Here is a 21,599-nt window from a genome sequence, read left to right as displayed (position 1 = left end):
AAGCTTTTGGCCTTCTTTTTGTACCAGAGAAGAAGTCTGAATTATTATGGTATTGAGATAAAATATGTTGATATCACAGAATATTATATGTATTTTATGCATTTCTGAGTTTCTAAACTTTTTCTGTGTCATCTGTTGGCTTTCATGTATTGTCTGTGACTTCTGGAAAACCCCCCAAATTCCCTTTTAAATTCTTATACCAACTGGCGACATATCAAAACCACAATGGGGAAAGTCACAGTGAGGAAAGAATAATTGTATTTGACAGGATTACCCAACACATAAAGTCAGAGAGATTATTTCTCTCATAATGTTGAATGTTCTTTTATCCACTTCTGATAATGAATCACTGGCTCCATCCTTCTGATAACTCAAGACCATTGTTTCTGAAAATCCAGATCTATGCCTCAGTGATTAAGATGGGAGTGGAAAGCAAAAGGCCAGGATGTAACTCCCTTAGCTAGTCTTACATTCTACAGTGAAAAACCTAAATGTTCTAATGCCCAGCCCCATCAATACTCCACACCAGGCATCAGAGAAGGTAGCGTCTATTGATACCAAAGCAGACACTTCTACTTCCACTTTTGAGAGTCTGTCTGGCCTGACAGTCAGGGTCCAGTAGAACCTCCTACCTAACATGGAATGGTTAGCAGCAACTTCATGACCAGCCTTTTACCCATATTCTTTACCCACTATTTACCCCAATCTTTCCATCAAGCAAAGCAGATAGAAGTTACACAGAACCTAAGCAGAGGATAAAAAGGCGCTCCCCTGCTCTCTAGTTATAGCTTGTTTGAACCAAGAGGTCCCTTAAACATGAACCCTCAGGTGTACAAGCCCCAGAGTTGGTCCAGAGGGATCATCTCCCTTTCCCAAGTGGCCTGCCTTCATCTGGCTTCCAGAGAGTATTAGCTGCTTTCATGGACCTTCTCTCTTTCAGAAGAGGTTTTGAAGGAACTGCCCTCCCTATCCCCACAACGTTCACACTTTGAAAGCAATGGGGCAGATCCTACTATTGCTCTCCTCCAAAATGTAAAGAGTCTGTCTCCTAGCATTAGGGCAAGGGGGTGTCTCACCCTCGGGGTTGTTGGGTAGAGAGGCTGTTATCTGTTTGAGGGACTGGTGGGACACACACAGCCGGCAGCAGGACCCTCACAGCCCCACTGGGTAGAGTCTGGAGCTCCGAGGAAGTGCTGATGAAGATGGACACTCTCTCCAGGGGGCCAATTGTACCCAGGTTGGCCACAAACACAATCCGTTCCAGGTCTTCATCCAGAGTGATGTTGCCTGAGGAGGACAACATGGGGTGGAAAGCATAACCCAGGAAACAACAGCTTTCCAGGAGATGGGACTCATATGAGCTCAGCTGAATTGATGTGAACTGAATTGAAAGGAATTTCCATGAATTTCAGTTCAAGTAGTAAAATTCAGTTCAATTCAGGTCAGTTATTTAATTTATTTAAAACAATTTAATTGAATTCAATTCAGTCTACTCTATTTCAGTTCAATTAATTAGTTTTTACTGAGGGTCTCCTATGTATCTAGGATGGTTGGGGAATGAGGGAGGAAGATTATAAGAAAAGTATTCCCTGCATACAATGTCGGACTTGGTCAGGATGTTGTCTAGTTTTACTTTTTTTTCTTTTACTAGTTTTTCTTTTTCTTTTTTTCCCTTTGTTTTAAGGGAGGTTCTCTTTTGGGAAATAAAGGTGATATAAAAACAAAAGATATCCATTAAGTCTTTTTGAAGGAGAAGGTAAAGAGGGAGGAAGAAAGGAGGAAAAAAAGGGAGTGAAAGAGACAGAAGAGAGACACAGGGAAAGAGGAAGAGAGAAAAATGAAAAGAGAGAGAGAAAAAGAAAAAAGGAGAGAGAATCCTAGATTATAATGTCTTCAATGATGACCACTGTTCATCAAATAAAAGTTAAAAAAATTTCCTGCCATTCAAGGCCCTCCATAATCTTACAACAAATTATGTGTCTTGCATTATCTCACACTACTTCATGTTTGCTACATTCCAGCCAAACTGGACGAATGACTGTTTCCCCATGCCTTGAATAACACCCCATTTGTGGACATTCTGCTCATCTTTGAAACTCCAGTTCAGGTACTACCCTCTTCTATGAAGTCATTGGAGTAGAGCAGTGAGAATTTCAGTCATGGGGAAGAGTTTGGGCAAAGGTGTGGAGATGAGGGATGAACTCTTAAATACAGGGAGCTGACTGATTTGGCTAGAGTAATGTGAAAACAACCTAGAGAGATAGGTTGTGGACAGATCCTATGAGGATTTAAATGTGATATGGAGGAGTTTTGATTTCATCCTTGAGGCAAAAGAGAGTTCCCAAAGTTGTTTGAGGAGGGGAGTGCCATGGTCATTCTGATGTTTTAGGAAGAACAATTTGAGCATGATGTAGAGGAAGAACTGGAGAGGGCAGAGGCAGAGAGATTGGTTAGGAGACTATTTCAATAACCCAGAGGAGAGGTGATAAAGGTCTGAATTGGGGTTCTAGCTCTGTAAGAAGAGAGGGGTGCACAGAGACCAAAGATGTGGAGATAGAATCAATGAGGCTAGGTAACATTGATCATGGGGTAATAGTGGGGTAAGGGAACGGGAAGAATTGAAGATGACACAAGGCTGAGGTGACTGGAAGGATGGTGGTAATAAGGAAAGTAGGAAAGGGATGGCATTTGGAGGAAAGCCATTGGGTTCCATTTGGATATGTTGAGTCGGAGATGCTCAAAGACCATCCAAGTATAGAGGAATGATTCACCAAATAAATGAATGAATGAAAAAGCGTTTTAAAACACCTATTATGTGAAAGACACTATACACAGAGAAGACTAGCAGAAGGCTGATTTAGATCACCTGGGCCCCATTTTACAGATGAGTAAAAGGAGACACAGAGAATTCATTGCTAGAGAAGGGGCAAGGATTAACTGACAAGGATAGCAAGATGTGGATGGGTTGGATTCTGTACCTGTGGAAAGAGGACCTGTATCGAAGACATCCAAGATCCATCTAAATATTTTAGTATTGACAAATGAAGAAACAGAGTCTCAGAGAAGTAAGGAGACTTGCCCAGGGTCACATAGCTAAGTAATAACAGGGCTGGAACTAGAACCCAGGCATCAACAGCTCTTGTATTTAGGGATTAAAGGGACCTAACCTTTTTACTTTAAGCATGAGAATGCTGTACTATTTGCTTTCTTTTTTTTGTTTTGTTTTGCTTTTTCTTTCTTGTGGTTCCACCCATTCATGCTAATTCTTCTGTACAACATGACTAATGTGAAAAAATGTTTAATAATAATGTATTGCTCACTGTCTTGGGGAAGGGAGAGAGGAGAGAGGGGGAAAAGTTTAAAACTCATAGATGTGAATGTTGAAAATTAAAAAATAAATAAATGTATTTTAAAAACCTAAATAAAAAAATAAAAAATGCTGAGAATGCTGAGGTCCAGAGAAATTAATTCACTTACCCAAGATCACATAGTTAGTTAGTAAAGTGGCAGAAGCTACGCTTGAAAGTAGATTCTCTGACCCCAAATCCAGTGCTTTTTCTATTACATTATGACACTTCCTTAGAAACTGATTTAGGCAGAGCCAAGACGGTAAATCAGAGGCAGCAACCCAGCTGAACTCTATCAACATTTCCCTCCAAACAACTTTAAAATAACGCCTCAGATAAAAGTTTGGAGTGTCAGAGACAACAAAAGTTGGAGCTGAGACATTTTTTGGCTTAGGAAATTTAGGAAGTCTCCTGGAGAGTTCTCTCACATTGGGATGAAGGCCTGCCCAGAGGGCACCTGTAATAGTAGCTGTAGTAGCAGCAACTTTAGGAGCTCTCAGCCCAGAGATGATAAGGGGGTTGGATAAATGGTAAGAAAGAGATTACAGGGCATCTGTTTCTGGCACTGGGTATGGCCGGCACTGATTGGCAACTGTATTGCCCATACACAGTTCCAGGGTGCATAAGAGTGCTTCTGGTTGGTCATAAGAGGACAGAGGCCCTGGTCACAGTTCCAGGGCCAAGAGGAGTGCTAGTGCTTGCAGCTGCCAGGGAGTAGGGATCCTTCCTGGGTAAAGAACCAAACCCAGATCAGGAGAGCAGTTGACTACACCTCTCCCTGGATCACTACTTAGGAAGCACTGAAAACTTGTGGACCCCCAGAACTAACTCTGAAAATAGCAGCATAAAAACCTTGAAGCTTGGCATAGTGCCTGCCCACCTTCAGGTGAGCAGAGTCCAACTTTAACATAAAGTTCAGAATCAAGAAATAAACTAGAAAAAAAGAATGAACAACAAAAAAGAATTTAGCCACAAAAAGCTACTATAGTGGCAGGGAAGAATAAGACACTATAATTCAGAAGAAGGCAATAGCATAAAAAACAGATACAAGCAAAGTCTTGGAGAAAAATGCTAATTGGACACATGCCCAACAAGAATTCCTGGAAGAGTTAAAGAGATAAGAATGGTAGAGAAAAAAAATTGGGAAAAGAAATGAGTGATGTAAGGAAATTATGAAAAAAAGAATAGCTAGGTAAAAGAGGCACAAAAAACATTGAAAAAATATAACATCTTAGACAACAGAATTAGCCTAGTGGTAAAAGAGGCACAAAAATTCACCGAAGAAAAGAACTTAAAAAGCAAAATAGGCCAAATGGAAAAGGAGGCACAAAAATTCATTTCAGAAAAGAACTCTTTAAAAAGCAGAATTAGACAAATAGAAAAGGTGGTACAACAGCTCAGTGTAGAAAAATAATTCCTTAAAAATTAGAATTGGGCAAGTGGAAGGTATGACTCCATGAGTACCAAGAAATAGAAAAACAAAGTCAGAAAAATAAAAAAAAAATAGAAGAAAATGTGAAATATTTCATCAGAGAAAAACAACTAATTTGAAAAACAGCTCAAGGAGACAGAGTTTAAGAATTACTAAACTACCAGAAATTCATGATAGAAAAAGAGCCTAGGCATCATTTTTCAAGAAATTGTCAAGGAAAATTCTTCTGATATTCTAGAACTAGAGGGCAAAATAGACATTGAAAGAATCTATCAATCATATGTTTGGTATGGATACAAATCCCCAAAGGAAAACTCTCAAGAATATTATAGTCGAACTCCAGAGCTCCCAGGTCAAGGAGAAAATATTTCAAACAGCTGGAAAGAAATCAAATATCATGGGGCCATGGTAAGGACCACACAAGATTTAGTGGTTTCTACATTAAAGGAGCAGAGGACTTGGAATATGATATCCTGGAAGGCAAAAGAAGTTAGTATTACAACCTAACCAGCAAAATTGAGTTTGAGTATAATTTCCAGGGGGAAATAGATATATTTAATGAAATAGAGGACTTTCAAACATTACTGATGGAAAGACCAGAGCTGAATAGAAAATTTGATATTCAAACACAAGACTCAAGAAAAGCATAAAAAAAGTAAACATATAAGAAAAATCATAAAGGAATTAATACATTTAACTGTTTAAATTCTTATGGGAAGATCATTCATATAACTCCTAAGAACTTTTATCATTGTTATTGCAGTTAGAAGGTGTCTAACAGAGGGCAAGGTTGTATGTCAATTATGTTGGGGTGATTTGCAAAAAAAATGAAGGGTTGAGAAGAGGGATGTACTGGGAGAAGGGGAAGGGAGAGGTAGAAGGGAGATATAAAAATAAAAGATGCATAATAAAATAGATCTATATATTTAAAAATATGAAATATAAAAACAAAAAATATAAAAATAAAAGATATAAAAAACCATAAAAGAGGCATTCACTTAAGGAAGAGCTTTTACAGTAGAAGGGAAATGGGTGGTGGTGGAGGGCAGTGCTTGAAGCTCACTCTCATTGAAATTGGTCCACAGAGGGAAGAAAATATATATATGCACACTTGGTTGTATGTAAAAATCTATCTTACCCAATAGGGAAATAGGAAGAGAAGGGGATAAGAGGAAGGGAGGGGGGATAAAAGGCAAGGCAGATTAAGGGAGGCAGCAGTTCTAGAAGCAAAATAGGCTTTTGAGGAGGAATAGGATAAAAAGAGAAAAATAATAAGCAGAAGAAATTGGGAAGTACACAGTGATAATAACTGTGAATGTGAATGAAATGTGCTCACTTATAAAAAGGAAGCAAATAGCAGAATGGCTTAGAAACCAGAATCCACCAATATGTTGTTTACAAGAGACACACTCAAAACAGAAAGACATACAGAGTGAAAATGAAGGGCTGGAGTAGAATTTAACACACTTCAGCTGAAGTAAAAAAGGAAGGCAGAGCAATCATGACCCCCAACAAAGTAAAAGAAAAAGTAGGTCTAATTAAAAGAGGTAATCAGGGAAACTACATTTTACTAAAGGGCATCATAGCCAATGAATAATACAGAAAAAAAATTTATACCAAGTTTCTCTGATAATGGTCTGATTTCTCAAACATATAGAGAACTGAGTCAAATTTATAAAATAAAAGCCATTCCTTAATTGATAAATGGTCAATGGATATGAATGAGCAGTGTTAAGAAAAAGAAATCAAAGCTATCCATAATCCTATGAAAAAATGCTCTAAATTACTACTGATTAGAAGTAAATTAAAACAACTCTGAGGTACCACTTCTCACCTATCAGAAATGACAAATGCTGGAGGGGATGAGGGAAAATAGGTACACTAATTAACTACGGGTGGAATAGTAGAGTAGTGGAGTAGTCCAACCATTCTGGAGAACAACTTGGAACTATGCCCAAAGGGCTATAAAACTGGGCATACCTTTTGATCCATTAGTAGGTCTATATTCTAAAGAGATCAAAGGAAAAGGACCTATATATACAAAAATATTTGTAGCAGCTCCTTCTGTGTTGGCAAAGATTGGGACACTGAGGGGTTGCTCATCAAGTGGAAAATGGCTGAATAAGTTGTGGCATATGATTGTGATAGAGTGCTACTGTGCTGTAAGAAATGACAAGGGGAGTGGTTTCAGAAAAACATGGTAAGACCTATATGAACTGATTCAAAGTGAAGTGAACAGAATCCAGAGACATTATACATAGTAACAACCATGTTATAATAATGATCAACTATGAATGACTCAGCTACTCTGATCAGTATAATGATCCAAGACAGTTTCAAAGGACTTACAATAAAAAAGAAATGCTGTCCACCTCTGGAGAGAGAACTGATGAACTTCAAGTGCAAATTGAAGTATAATTTTCTCACTTTTTCCTTCCTTCCTTCCTTCCTTCCTTCCTTCCTTCCTTCCTTCCTTCCTTCCTTCCTTCCTTCCTTCCTTCCTTCCTTCCTTCTCTTTCTCTCTCTCTCTCTCTCTGTCTCTCTCTATCTCTGTCTCTGTCTCTCTGTCTCTGTCTCTCTCTCTGTCTCTCCCCCTCCCTCCCTTTTCTTGCAATATGGCTAATATGGAAACATGTTCTGTGTGATGTCACATGTATAATTGATCTCATATTGCTTGCCTTCTCAGTGGGTGGGAAAGAGGGAGAGAATTTGGAACACAAAATTGAAAAAAATGTTAAAAATAAATAAAATATAATATATGTTATATATAAAATAAATTAAAATATAATTATAATAAAATATAATGCATAAAATAAATAAATAAATGATGAATTTTTAAAAAAAGGAACTGACTTATGAGGTTCCTGGCAGAGCCATAAATAGAAATTTATGTGTCGGGTCTAGTAACACCTGAGTTCTCCTTGGGCAAGCAAACTCAAAATAAACCTTAATTTGAGGGGAAGGTGGGAGGGAGACAGAGACCCTATAAGGCAGAGATGGGTGGGCTGGTCTAGGCAGGGCCCTACAGAACTCACTGCAACTTATGTATTTTGACTATTCTCAAGAACTAGGTCCCAAGCTCTGCTTATTCTACTTAATTAAGGATTACAAGTATGGTTAGTACAGTCCAAACTTGACACCCTGGGACAAAGCTCTAGTCATTCCCCCCTAGTTGAGGTTAAGGTTCTTAGTCCCAGTCCCAGTCCCAACCCCAGGTTCAGTAAAAGGCCTTCTTACCCATCCCATTATTGGATTGGTATGTGTCAAAGTAGCTACTGTTGAGTTTGGCTTTATCCTTGATCTGTACTGTCACGGTTCTGTCAGAGATGATGGCTTCAAACCCGACCACTGTGGTATACTCATCCAGGGGGTACACGAAGAGGCCTGCCAGGGAAGACACCCAACCCCCATCATGGACATCAAATGACTGAATGGCATCCACCTGAGGATCCCCTCACCTTTATGTCCCGTAAGTTCCCCAAAACAAAGGCTACCCTTGTATAAGGAAACCATCAGGAAATAGCCACTAGAGTCAGCGGACCAGGACTCTATATACCAGCTCTATGACCTTGGGTATCCCTCCTCTGGGCCTCATTTGTAGCATGAAGAATTGGACTTCGTTGTCTCTAATGACCATCCTAGCACTGTCTATGATTCTATGAACGTCTCCCTCATGACACCTGACGTAAATATCTGCTTATGTATAATCCCCTTAACATGTGTAAAGCATTTTTTATATCCACACAGGATCTCTTTTGATCCACACAATGCTGTAATCCACAGGTGCCATTATCACCATTTTTCAGATGAGGAAACTCCAGATATGAAAACTTAAGCTCCTCTGCCTAGGGTCCCAGAGCCAGGAAGAGAATGAGGTCTTCCTGAGTTCAAGTCCCGTATTTTATCATGTGATCACAGAACCAGAACTAGCAGGAACCTCAGAGGCCATTTATTCTGGCACTATCATTTTTATAGACAAGGAAACTAAGGTCCAGAAAAGTATAGTGACTTAACTAAAATTACACGGGTAGTGTCAGAGGCAGGATAGGGACCTACCACCTGTTGGTCCAGAGCTATTAAATGATTTCTTGCTTGATGCTAAGAGCAGAGTGGTGAAGGCTCTTCCATTGTAGAGTTACCATTAGCCAGAGGAGTCAAACTTATAGCCTCATGCAACATAAAACCCTTGAGTGCTACCTGAATCAGATTAAAATGTAATTGGGAAATGTTGAACAAAATTAATAAAAATAGAATAAAACATAGATAATGTTAATTTGTGATTTTTCAAATCCATATTGAAAGGATGAATTGTTTCCATTTGTTTGACTCACCTGTCTTAGACCATGACCTTAGGCATGTGCTCTCTGGGACTGTGATGGCAATCAAAATAGAATCTTTTGCTGTTTTTGTTTTAGTATAATCAAATGCCTCTGATTGAAACTTGCCTTTCTCAATCAAGAGTCTTTACAAGGAGTAAAGTACAGAAACAAGAGTTTCTTTAAGTAGAAACAGTGTATATATTTGTATTGTTAATTATTTTAATATGATTTAAGATCTTTCCCACTCATTGATGGGCCTGCCCATTTTGGGAAGCTTGATTAGGGGAGTTATTTGTAGGAGGATTTCAAGTACCTTTTGTTTTTTCTATTGAGGCACTGGGTCAAAGGGTTGTGGTGCCCTCTGGCTCTAAAAAAGGTATAAATACTCTGAGTTGAGGTTTTACTTTGGGGCTTAGTTTTTGTAATAAAGTTTGAGTGCCAGATGAGGACTTTGGGAAGCAGCTAAGAAGGCCCCCCCCAGCTTTGAGAACCTGGATGTTGTGCTTCCTTCTCTGGTAATTATGGTCAGACAGTTGGGGTCCAATTGAATTCAGGCAGAGGAAGTCATGTCTGTTGATCTTTTGATTTCTCTGTGTTTTCTTTGAAATTCAGGGTGCTGACTCCCTGAACTAACTGAATGTTATATGTACTTGGTTAAAGGAATGATACAAGTGCTTGATTAAAGTGATTGTTGACCTCTTGAAAGTTGTTTTTCTTTTATGAATGCAGATGTAAGAACCTGTGATAGTAGGCTCCCTGTGTTTGTTGGGGTGTTTACTGCTGCAGGGACTCATCTAGAGAATGAAGGAGTTGGGCAAGATTGCATAAGGTCTTTCCTAGTTCTCAATCCTAGGAGCCTGCATGAATCTTAATAGTGAGGCCAGCCTGGATGGTATTTCCAGATAACTTTGCATATACCATGTCATTTGATGATCCTAGCATTCCCTTTCTGAGGTATTTAAGGCATCCTGTTTTGCAGCAGAGATCAAGAAAAGAGAAGGAATTGCTCAGGGTCAAAGACATAGTAGCAGAGGTAGGGGTCCAAACAGGGACCTGTGATTACAGAAGTCAGTGGTCCTTCCTATTCAGCACAGCTGCCTCCTTTTGGGAGAACCTTCACTGGTAGAGGAACTCATAAGAAAATGGGTAATAATGAGAGGATTTTTGGCAATGCTGGGGAATTCAAATCCAGCTCCTCTGACTTCAAGTCCAGGGTTCTCTCCATCACAGAACAGTGGGGTTTGCTTCACATAAAATAAGAACTCCCTGAGATGGGCCAGTGCTACACAGGAGACATGAGACTTTCTAGTTGGGACTCATCCTATCTGAATGGAGCCCCTCCCACCTTCTTATCCCAACCTTATCAATTGTTTAGTGGGTGATAGCCCATGCCTGAAAGTGAGACTGAGACTGTTCACCTGCCCTGGACATCCAGCGTCCAAGTTGGGCTGGGGGGGGCGGGGAATCATGCAGAGAGAGGAGGAGCAAAGTGTGTGCAGCAGTTGTGGGGAGGTCTTTACCTTGGAAAGGCTGGAGTTCCACATTGCCATAGGTGAGAGATGCCATGAGGCCAAAGGCATAGCCCTGGACACAGGAGGTGATGTCAGAGGAGGTGAGTGGAAGTGGCTTCCAGGTATTAGAGTTGAGCAGGCCAGGCATCCTTCTGCTGCTGCTGCTTTCACCAGTGCTACCTTCAATGCCACTGTCACTGGTCTGGGCTTCTTTTATCTGCAGGAGACATGGTAGTAGGAAAAACCCTCTCTTGGTTCCTGTCCCAGCATCCATCTCATTCCCATCCCCCAGGTACCACCCCAACAACTCCCATTGCTGTGGGGCTTTTATCATAGCAACTCTGTATAGGGAAAGTACAAATATGATTATTCCCATTTAGAAGATGAGGAAACTGAGGTTCAGAAAGGGAACATTCAATATCACACAGCTAGTAAGTGCTAAGCCCTTTACTACTATAGGACTTTCTAGTTTAATTCAATATGATTGAGTAAATATTTATTATATTCCTACTGTTTGGGGTTATAAAGACGAAAAGTTACAGTTTCTGCCATTAAGGTACTATTGGGCAAATAATATGTACACAAATGTGTGTTATCCTTCAACAGAATATAAGGTCTTTGAACATAGGAACTATGCTCATTCCTGACTTTGCATCCCTAAAGTAGCTAGCACAGTGCCAGCTGCATAGTAGGTTAAATCAAGTCATGTCAGCAAACATTTATTAAGCACTTCCTATACCCCAGTGCTAAATAATGTGGATACTCAGAAAGGCAAAAGCATAGGCCCTGACCTCAAAGAATTCACTTCTAATGAGGGAGACAATCTGCAAACAACTATGGACATATATGATATGATCTATACAGAGGAGGTAAAAGTCACTCTAAGAGGGGAAGGTAATAGCAGTTGGGGGGATTGAGAAAGGCCTCTTGGATAAGGTTGGAATTTGAGGTGAGTAGTGAAAGAAGTTGGGGAAAACTACAAGACAGAGGAGAAGGTACATTCAGAACAGTTCATGTAGAGGCAGGGTGAGGAGAGATGAAGTGGTGTGTCCAAGAAACTGCAAGAAGGCCAATGTTTCTAGACCCTAAGAGTGTATAAAGAAGAGTAAAATTTAAGAAGATTGAAAGTATGAGAAAAAGCCAGGTAGTTAGCCTCAACTAGGGTTGAGGTTTTGGGAATGGAGAGAAGGGGATCGATGTTGTGAAAGCAGAACTGACAAGGTTTGGCAACGAGTTGAGTAGATGGGGTGAGTGAGAGCGAGGATTCAAGGATGACACCAAGATTAGGAACCCAGGTGACTGGGAAGGATGACCTTGAGGGGCATCACTAAGAAGGAAGTTGGGAAGAGAGGAGGGTTTTGGAGGGAAAGATAGGAATTCTTTGGACATACTGAGCTGGAGGTACCTACGGGAAATCTAGTTCCAAGATATCCTAAAGGCAGTTGATCATGAAGGGCTGGAGGTCTGGAGAGAAGTTAGGGCTTGATAAAGAGATCTGAGAGTGGGAACTGATGAGATCACCAAGTAAAATAGTATAGAGGGAGAAACAAAGGAGACTCAGGACAGAGCCTTTGAAAGATCCCCACAGTTAGTGTGTATGACTTGGAGGAAGATCCTGCAAGAGAGACGGAGTAAAGAACATTTGGACAGACAGGAGATGAAAGTGCATAATAAATGCTTGCTGGCTGATTTCTCCTGGTGTCTTCATCAGAAGCCGTAGATTTAATGATCATTTCCATTCTAATGACTCACACACCTAGATAGCTAGCCGCAGCCTCTCCCCTGAGTTTTGATCTTACATCACCAATTGCTTTTTTGACATTTCAAAGTGGACATTGCAGACAACTCAAATTCAGCATGTTAAAAGCAGAACTCATTGTTCTCCCCCTTCAAAACTTCTAAACTTCCTCTTCTAAACTTCCAAGCTGCTGAAGATACCATCATTCTTCTAGTTTTCCAGATTCAAAACTTTGACATTATAATCTCAGCTCCACCCTCTCTCCTTCATCCCACACATTCAATCAATAGCTCCAAATCCTGCTGTTTCTTCCTCCAACATCCAAAATCTAACCCCTTCTCCCTACTTACAAAATAGTACAGAATCTCATCCCCTCTTTACTAGATTTTTGGAGCACTCTCCTAGTGGGTCTTGTTGCCTCAAGTCTCTGCCCACTCCAATTCATGATCTACAAAGCTGCCAAGCACAGATCTAACAATGTGACTCCCATAATCAATAAGCAACAAAGACTTTCAATTTCCTCTAGAAACAAAGATAAACTCCTGTTTTGCTTTTAAAGTCTTTCACAACCTGACCCCAAGCTTTCTTAGTTTCCTTGGATCTCATTCCACCTCCCATCAAATGAGATTTTATTTGGAGAGCTTAGCAGGGTCCTTGACACACAGTAGATGCTTTGTAAATGTTTTTTCCTTTTATCATCCCCCTTCTCCCACATCTTATGGTTATGGTCTAGCTAAACTGGCTTTTTCTCTGTTGAGATGCTCAATCTCCCATCCGTGTGCTTCTGTACTGTCTGTCTGTCTTCAATGCCTGGGATGCATTCCTTCAACACTACATCATAGAATCCTTCTCTTCCTTTAGGATGCAGCTCAAGTACCCTTTCTTCTTCAAGAAGTCTTTCCCAACTCACCCCCAATAGTTCTCTCCCTCTCAAACTCCTTTGAATTATTTTTGAGGAAAAAAGCTTCAATCTGCACATGGAGTTCATTAGTTCTTTCTCTGGAAGTGGAAAACATTTTTTCATAATGAGACTATTGGAATTGTCATGGATTACTGCATTGATTGGAGTAGCTAAGTCTTTCACAGTTTATCATCTTTAAAATACTGCTATTACTGTGTATAATGTTCTCCTGGTTCTACTCACTTCATTTGGCATTAGTTCATTCAAGTCTGTCCAGGTTTTTCTGAAAGCATCCTGCTGATATTTCTTATAGAACAACTATATTCCATCATAATCATATACCACAAGTTGTTTAGCCATTCCCCAATTGGTGGGCATCCCTTCAATTTCTAATTCTTTGCCACCACAAAAAGGGCTGCTATAAATATTTTCATATAAATAGGTCTCTCCCCCTACCTTTTATCTCTTTGGAATACAGATCTAGTAATGGCATTGCTGGGTCTAAGGGTATGCCCAGTTTTCTAGCCCTTGCATAATGCCAAATTATTCTTCAGAATGTTTGGACCAGTTCGCAACTCCACCAACAGTGCATTAGTATACTTATTTTCGCATCCTCTCCAGTATTTGTCATTTTTCTTTTCTGCAATGTTAGCCAATATGATGGGTGCAAGGTGGTACCTTAGAGTTGTTTCAATGTGCATTTCTCTAATTATTATTGATTTAGAGCATTTTTCATGTGACTATTGATAGCTTTTCTTTGTTCTTCTGAAAATTGTCTATTCATGTATACCTTGGCCATTTATCAATTGAAGAATGATTCCTATTTTTTTAAAAAATTTGACTCATTTCCCTATATGGTTGAGAAATAAAACTTTTTTCAGAGAAACTTCCTATAAAAATTGCCTCCTAGTTTCCAGTTTTCCTTCTAATTTTTGTTGCATTTGTTTTGTTTGTATAAGCCCTCTTAAATTTCATGTAATCAAAATTTTCCATTTTATTTCCTATGATTCTCCATATTTCCTTTGGTCATGAATTCTTCCTTTATCCATAGATCTGACAGGTACATTTTCCCCATGCTCCCCTAATTTGCTTACATCACCCTTTATGTATAAATCATGTGCTCATTTTGAAAATTTTTATTTTATTTTTCTCAATGAAAAAATTTTAACATTAATTTTTTAAAAAATGAGTTTCGTATTCTTTTCCTCCTTCCCTTTCCCTCCCCTTTCTTGAGAAGGCAAGCACTTTGATACAGATTATACCGTGCAGTCATGCAAAACATATTTCTGTTAGCCATATTGAGAAAGAAAACATAGGCAAAAAATAACCAAGAATAATAAAGTAAAAAAAAAATATTTCGATCTGTATTCAGAAGCCATTAGTTCTTTCTCTGGAAGTAGATAGTACATTTCATTATTAGTATTTTGGGATTGTGTTGGATCATTATATTGCTGAGAACACTCGATCATCGTACAATATTGCTGTTACTGTATATAGTGTTTTCACTTCACTTTGCATCAATTTGTATAAGTCTTTCTAGCTTTTTTTCTGAAAGCATCCTGCCTGTCATTTCTTATAGCTTAATAGTATTCCATTACAATCATATATCACAACTTGTTTAGCCATTCCTCAATTGATAGTCATCCTTTCAATTTCCAATTCTTTGACATCACAAAATTTGTACAAATAGATCCTTTTCCTTTTTTAACTCTTTGGGGGAACAAACCTAGTAGTGCTATTGCTGGGTCAAAAGGTACGCATGGTTTTACAGCCCTTTGGGCATAGTTCCAGATTGTTCTCCAGAATGGTTGCATCAGTACACAACTTCACCAATAGTATATTAGTGTTTTAATTTTCCCACATTTTCTCCAACATTTGTCATTTTCCTCTTCTGTCGTATTGGCCAATCTGATAGTTGTTAAATGGTACTTCAAAATTGTTTTAATTTGTATTTCCCTAATCAATAGCAATTTAGAGCATTTTTTTCATGTGACTATAGGTAACTGATTTCTTTGTTTGAAAACTTCTTGTTCATGTCCTTTGACCAATTATCAATTGGGAAATGATTCATATTTTTTTTTATAAATTTTACTCATTTTCTATATATTTGAGAAATGAGGCTTTTAATCAAAGGAACTTGCTGTAAAATTCCCCACCCCTGTCCAGTTTCTTGCTTGCCTTCTAATCTTGGCTGTATTGGTTCTGTTTGTGCAAATACTTTTAAATTCGATATAATCAAAATTCTCCATTTTACCTCCCATAATGTTCTCCATCTCATTATAAATTCTTCTTTTATCCACAAATTAGACAGGTAAAATATTTTTTTGCTTTCCTAATTTGCTTATGAGATCACCCTTTATGTCTAAATCATATATCCATTTTGATCTTATCTCAGTATATGGTATGAGATATTGCTCCTTATCTAGTTTCTGCCAAACTGTTTTCCAGTTTTCTCAGCAATTTTTGTCACATAGTGAGTTCTTGCCCCCAAAGCTTTAGGTTTATCAAATACTAGATTACTATTGTCATTTATCTCTGTATATTGTGTACTTAATCTATTCCACTAATCAACAAGTCTCTACTTCTCAGCCGGCACCAGATGTTTTGATGATTGTCACTTTGTAATATAGTTCAAAATTTGGTTCTGCTAGGTCAATCTCACATTTTTTTTCACTGATTCCCTTCATATTCTTGACTTTTTCTTCTTCCAGATGAATTTTGTTATTCTTTTCTATCTCTATAAAATAATTCTTTGGTAGTTTGATTGGTATGGCACTAAGAAAATTAATTTAGGTAGAACTGTAATTTTTATTATATTGGCTTGGCCTACCAATGAACAATGAATATTTCTACAATTCTTTAGATTTGTTGTTATTTGTGTGAAGTGTTTTGTAATTGTGCCAAACTTCTTTGAATTTAATATTATTCTCTATATTTACTCAATGTTTACATATGTATATACATATGTGTGTATGTGTATATTACATATATTCTGTCATTTTCCTTATTCAAATACAAGCTTCACAAGAGTAGAAATTTTTTCCTTTATTATATTTGCATCCAGCATTGAGCATAGTAGGTACTTAATAAACAATTGTTTGTAAGATATCACGGAGGCAGGATCAACAAGATTGGTAAGTGATTGGATTTAGGGGATGAGAGAGAAAAAAGAGTCAATGATGAAACTGAGTTCTCAAACCTAGCAGGATGGCAGATACAGTTGTCAAAAGTACTGTCCCATCACTTAGCCCATTCTGTGGCACCCAATCCCAGCCAAGGTTGGAGGGTACCAATTTTCATTATCACAGATGAAGAGAAGTTAAGTTACTTGTCCAATGTCCCCCTGAAACCCAAAGGTCAGAGTTGAGACTAGAACCCACATATCCTGACTCTTGGCCAAGTTAAGCTATTCTAGTCCTAGTTCTGTCTCCTTCCTTGGAAGTCAGATTATTCAGTCTCTTTGAGTTTCACTTTCTCCATGAAGGGCCAAATGAATGAGTTACTTACCCACTGGTCCTAGGTTGCCTCATCCATAAGGAAGTTGGACAAAACCATTAAATTATAGGATTAGACAAATCTTAAGAGTGAATCTTAGAATGAATAAAATGAATTAATGGAAAAATTGAAAGAGACATTCAATGTCACTTCCTTGCCTGAAGCATGAATCTCTTCTTCAACACTATAAATAGTCATCTAACCTTTGCTAGAATGAACTTCAACTGGTTTCTAAGGTCTATTTGTCCCCAAAACATTCTATGAGCTATGGTTTCTTTCAGTTCCAACATTCTAGTATCCTATATCCCACAGACAAATCAAGTCTTCATTTTGAAAAGTGCTCTCATGGGGTGGGAGTGAGTCCTCTCCTTTCTGGTGCTTACATATAATGTAAGGTGGCAACACTTAAAAGGGAAATTATTTAGTTATTTATTCATTCAAAATACGTTTGATTAAGTACCTAAGGTGTTCAGGGTACTATTTTTGACTCTGGGAAATAGACAAAATTAGGTAAGATTTAGTCTTTGCTTTCCTGAACCTTATAGGCTTATATAGGAGAATAATTAGAGCAGAGAATACTAGTGCACAATATTAACAGTTAGCATTTGTATAGCACTTAAAAGTGTGTAAAGTGCCTGAGTCTGATTGGCTCCTTGGTCTCAGACAGATGTGACTTCCAATGGCTAAATTGCCTTTACCTCCTTCTTTAGTCATTGCCATTGTGACTTGATGTCTTGGGAATATGGCAGCTGCACCAGTCCTCTTTTCATTCTCTTGGCTCCATATACTCCAGACCATAAGAATGCACTGGACTTGGGTTATGCAAATTCACAAATAATATGCCAGGATTCCAGTAGTTAGACATCTACCAAGACTTAGATATTAATCTTTTCCTTAAGTTCTACAGATCTGGCATGGACCATAAGTCCCAATCCTCAGTCATTCAGTGCTGTTGTGACCCCAGAGGAGAATGACACTCGTCTCTTTCAATTTGAAGACTCAGTCCCCTTGATGTGACCATTCTACCACCCCAAAAGAATTTCCAGCCAATCAGGGAACCTCATGGTTGAATGCTAGGTTTTGAATGCTCTCTTGAAATTACTTTGTTGGTGTTCAGTTATGTCTGATGCTTTGTGACCCCAGCTGGTTGTTTTTAAGATACTGAAGTGGTTTACCCACTTGCTTTTCCAGCTCATTTTACAGATGAGGAAACTAGAGGCAAACAGGATGAAGTGACTTGCCTAGAATCACACAGCTAGCAAATGTCTGAGGACAGATTTGAAATCAAGAAGATGGAGTCTTCCTGACGCCAAGGCCAGCACTCTATCCACTGTGCCACCTATCTATTGACCTTGGGTAAGGGACTTTATCTCTCTAGGACTCAATGTCCTCTTCTGTAAAATGAAAGTGCTGGACCAGATGACTTCCAAGATCCCATTTCTGGATCTACGATCTAATGGCTAGCTATATTTCCCTCCTTCTGATCAAGGGGCTGCATCCAGCAAAGATAGAATTCTTACTATTCAAAAAATCAGATGAACTCAATAGAAGTTGAATTGCAAAGCTCACAAAGGACAAACTCTTTTTTGTTACAATCAATCAATCAATAGAAGCTTATTAAGCATCTATCATGTGCCAGGTATATCTTAACCAAGAGCTATTTTATGGGCAGATAGAAACGTAGTCCAGCTGAGTCCTTGGTTGAACATTAGCATCTGGATTCCACCCTGTGGCTTAGATGAATTAGACACTGTGGTCTGGCTTTTATTTTCAGGGCTGTCCTAAGGGTGGCGGTGGGAGGAGGAGGGGAAATCCACCCCTTATTTAGCCACTCAGTAAGTTTCCCAGTCAGGTGTCCTTTGCCAACTTGGCCAGGACCCTCTTCTGCTCCCCCCACCTTGGTGCCCTGCCATTGGAGACTCTTTAATTATGTTTTTTTTTGCAGCAATTCGCTCTGCCTTATCTCAACTCCAGCTTATCTCTGTCAGGCTGATGGATAGTGAGGAGGCAGATAAGGAGACTGGCTGCATTCATAGCTGCCTTCCCCACTAGATTTCTCCCCTCTGTGGCCCGCAGGCTGGCCATCCTAAACAGAACAAGAAGGAGCTATTAATTTCCTGGCACACCTTCCCTTTGTCCCCCCTCTTCCTCATCCCTGGCCCCAACCCACCTCATTCTTGCATGGAATGTAAAACAAGGCTCTGCTCTTAGCTTTTAGCTGGAGAAATGAGTCTACACTGGCCACATTGTCAATTTAGTTTCAGCTGAGGCCCACAGAGGACGTTTTTATGGAATCTGAGTTGCAAAGGATGCTGAGGCTACTTAAATCAATCTGCACTTTGAACCATGGTGGAAAGAGCACTGGCTCTGTACTCAGAGGTTTTGTTATTGTTTTGTTTAGTAGTTTCAGTTGTGTCTGACTCTTGATGACCCCATTTGGGGTTTTCTTGGCAAAGATACTGGAGTGGTTTTGTCATTTCCCTCTGTAGCTCATTTTAGAGATGAGGAAACTGAGGCAAGTAGGGTGGAGTGACTTGCACAGGGTCACACAGCTAGTCTGAAGCCAGCTTTGAAAGAAAGATTAGTCTTCCTTACTTCAGGGCCCCAGCATTCTATCCACTGTGCCACCTGGTTGCCTAGTGAGAGGACCTGAGTTCAAACACCAGCTCCGAATTTTACTAGCTGGATGATCTTGGTCAAATTTTATAATCTCTCTGAACCTCAGTTTCCTCATCTCTTAAATGAGAGAGATAGGGCATTGGACTAAATGACTTCTGAGGTCCCTTCCAGCTCAGTCTGTGATCCTCTGCTTGAAAAGCAGGCATCCACCTTCTGTTTGAAGACTCTAGGTGCGGAGAACTGACCATCTCCTGAGGCAATTCATTCCACTTTCCTGAGACTGGAATTGTTGGGAAGTCAACATTTGCTTCTCTGAAGCTTACGCCCATGGCTCCTGGTTCTGTTCTCTGGGACCAAATGGAACAAAACTTTTTCCTATTTTCTATGACAACCTTCAAACACTTGTAGATGGCTACCCTATTCCCTTTCTTTCTCATCCTCGTCTTTTCCATAATTGAGTTCCAAATCTTTCAGTGGATTCTTATATGCAATGGTCTCTTCGCACTATCCTTATCACTCTTCTCCTCTGGACACTCCCTGGGGTGTCAATGTCTTCTCTAAAACGTAATACCCAGAATTGAATACAGTATCTCTGATGTGGTCTGGTTTGACCATGGCAGAGGACAGTGGAACTGGTATAACAGCCCTAACGCTGGATAAGATGCTTTCCTTGATTCAGCTAAAGATCATGCTAGTTTTTTTGGTTGTAGTGTGATACGACAGATTCATACTGAGGTTTTGGGCCACTAAGAAGCCTAGCTCTTCTTCACATGAACTCTTACCAGAGTGCTTTCTCCAATCCTTCTCCTCCCTTTTCCCCTACCAGATCCATATTGCTCTATGATTCCTACTGGGTTTTAGGTACTCATTCAACAAATACCTATTGCTTATACTGATTCACCTGTATGGCAAATCTCTCCAAGTCCTTCCTTCCTGCTCTTGGGTAGAAGCTGAGCTTCCAGTAGCAAGGCATCCCTAGATGGACCCAATCTTTTTATAATGTTGGTATCCCTGGGAGGGGTAAAATATTATTATTATTATTTTTAAAATCACATCTAGGATTTCATTAATTTATGGAATTCTCAGTGAGGAAAGTCCCTCAACCAATACATATTGACAAGGACTGGAGGGGGAGAGAGGTGGGAATTTATGGTCTTAGAGAGTTTTCTAGAGTGGTTGAGTGACTTGCCTAGTGACACATAACCTCACATTATCAATATACTGGGATCTAAATATCTTACTATGAAAAAATTTATCAAGGCTCTTTTTTCCATGAAAAGAAAGACTGAAGCATAGGATTAAGAGCTGGCAAAATCTTTAAATTAACAATCAACTAATTAATAAGCATTTATTAAGCATCTACTGTGTTCTAAGTATTGTGCTAGGCTCTAGGGACAGAAAGCCCCTGCCCTCAAGGAATTTATAGTGAGGGAAGACAGATAGATAGAAGATAGACATAGACTGATAAATAGCAGATGGATAGATTTATTTCTGTTGTTGTTTAGTCATTTCAGTAGTCTCCAACTGTGACCCCATTTGGAGCATTCTTGGTGAAGATACTGGAGTGGTTTGACATTTCCTTCCATAAGGTAAATAGAGAGATGACGATGTTGATAGGTAGGTAGGTAAGTAGATAGGTAGGTTGGTAAACAGAGATAGATAGATAGATAGATAGATAGATAGATAGATAGATAGATAGATAGATAGAATGAACATATGAATTCTAATTGGAGAGGGGTAAGGAGAGACATTAGCACTTGAGAGGATCAGGAAAGGCTTCATGTAGAAAGCATTTTTTAAACATCTACTATATTCTTGGTGCTGTACTTTCTGGGGATGCAAGAAGGAAGCCAAGAATTGTCAGAATCAGGAATGAGGAGAATGTGCTATCTAGGCATAAAAGATGGATGGTGCAATGGCACAAAGATGGAACATTGAATTTCATTTTTTGAGAAACAGTAAAAAAGTCAGCTTGAGTGGAATGTAGTATGTGTAAAGAGGAGTGATGTAGAGGTAAGGGAATTGCAATACTCCTTGCTCTCTACTGCCTCCTTCCAGGTTTCCCCTCTTCCTCCATCACTCTGTAGCCCCTTTTCCTTTGAGAGTCATACTGTTCTTATCCATCACCAATCAAAATTCTGGAAGCCTTTGTCTACAGACCTGGGGGTCACTCTTCTTCTTTCCTCGATAGGTTCAGTACATAAGGAATCATAGTTTTTCTCTCCTATTCATCTCCT

At 39.3% G+C, this 21,599-nt stretch overlaps 1 protein-coding gene across 8 annotated transcripts in view; it reads right to left on the bottom strand.

Annotated features, from left to right (window-relative positions):
- The window catches only part of VWA5B1 (von Willebrand factor A domain containing 5B1), a 124,946-nt gene that overhangs the window by 63,365 nt on the left and 39,982 nt on the right, over window positions 1–21,599 (bottom strand). For 4 of the 8 annotated variants that reach the window (XM_072609144.1, XM_072609147.1, XM_072609143.1 and 1 more), the window contains 3 exons: window positions 10,619–10,826; window positions 8,017–8,163; window positions 1,077–1,287 (listed from right to left, as the gene is read on the bottom strand). In XM_072609144.1, coding sequence (XP_072465245.1) covers window positions 1,077–1,287; window positions 8,017–8,163; window positions 10,619–10,757 — 497 coding nt within the window. In that variant the 5' untranslated portion in view covers window positions 10,758–10,826. Of the gene's footprint in view, window positions 1–1,076; window positions 1,288–8,016; window positions 8,164–10,618; window positions 10,827–13,257; window positions 13,348–16,755; window positions 16,954–21,599 lie in introns of those variants that run through there. The other 4 variants (XM_072609141.1, XM_072609142.1, XM_072609140.1 and 1 more) reach the window with 2 other exon arrangements.

Source organism: Notamacropus eugenii, chromosome 5, assembly GCF_028372415.1.
Source record: "Notamacropus eugenii isolate mMacEug1 chromosome 5, mMacEug1.pri_v2, whole genome shotgun sequence".
NCBI classification, from domain to species: Eukaryota; Metazoa; Chordata; class Mammalia; order Diprotodontia; family Macropodidae; genus Notamacropus; species Notamacropus eugenii.
Note: the sequence above shows the minus strand (reverse complement) of the source record. Positions and strands in the feature narration are given on the sequence as shown.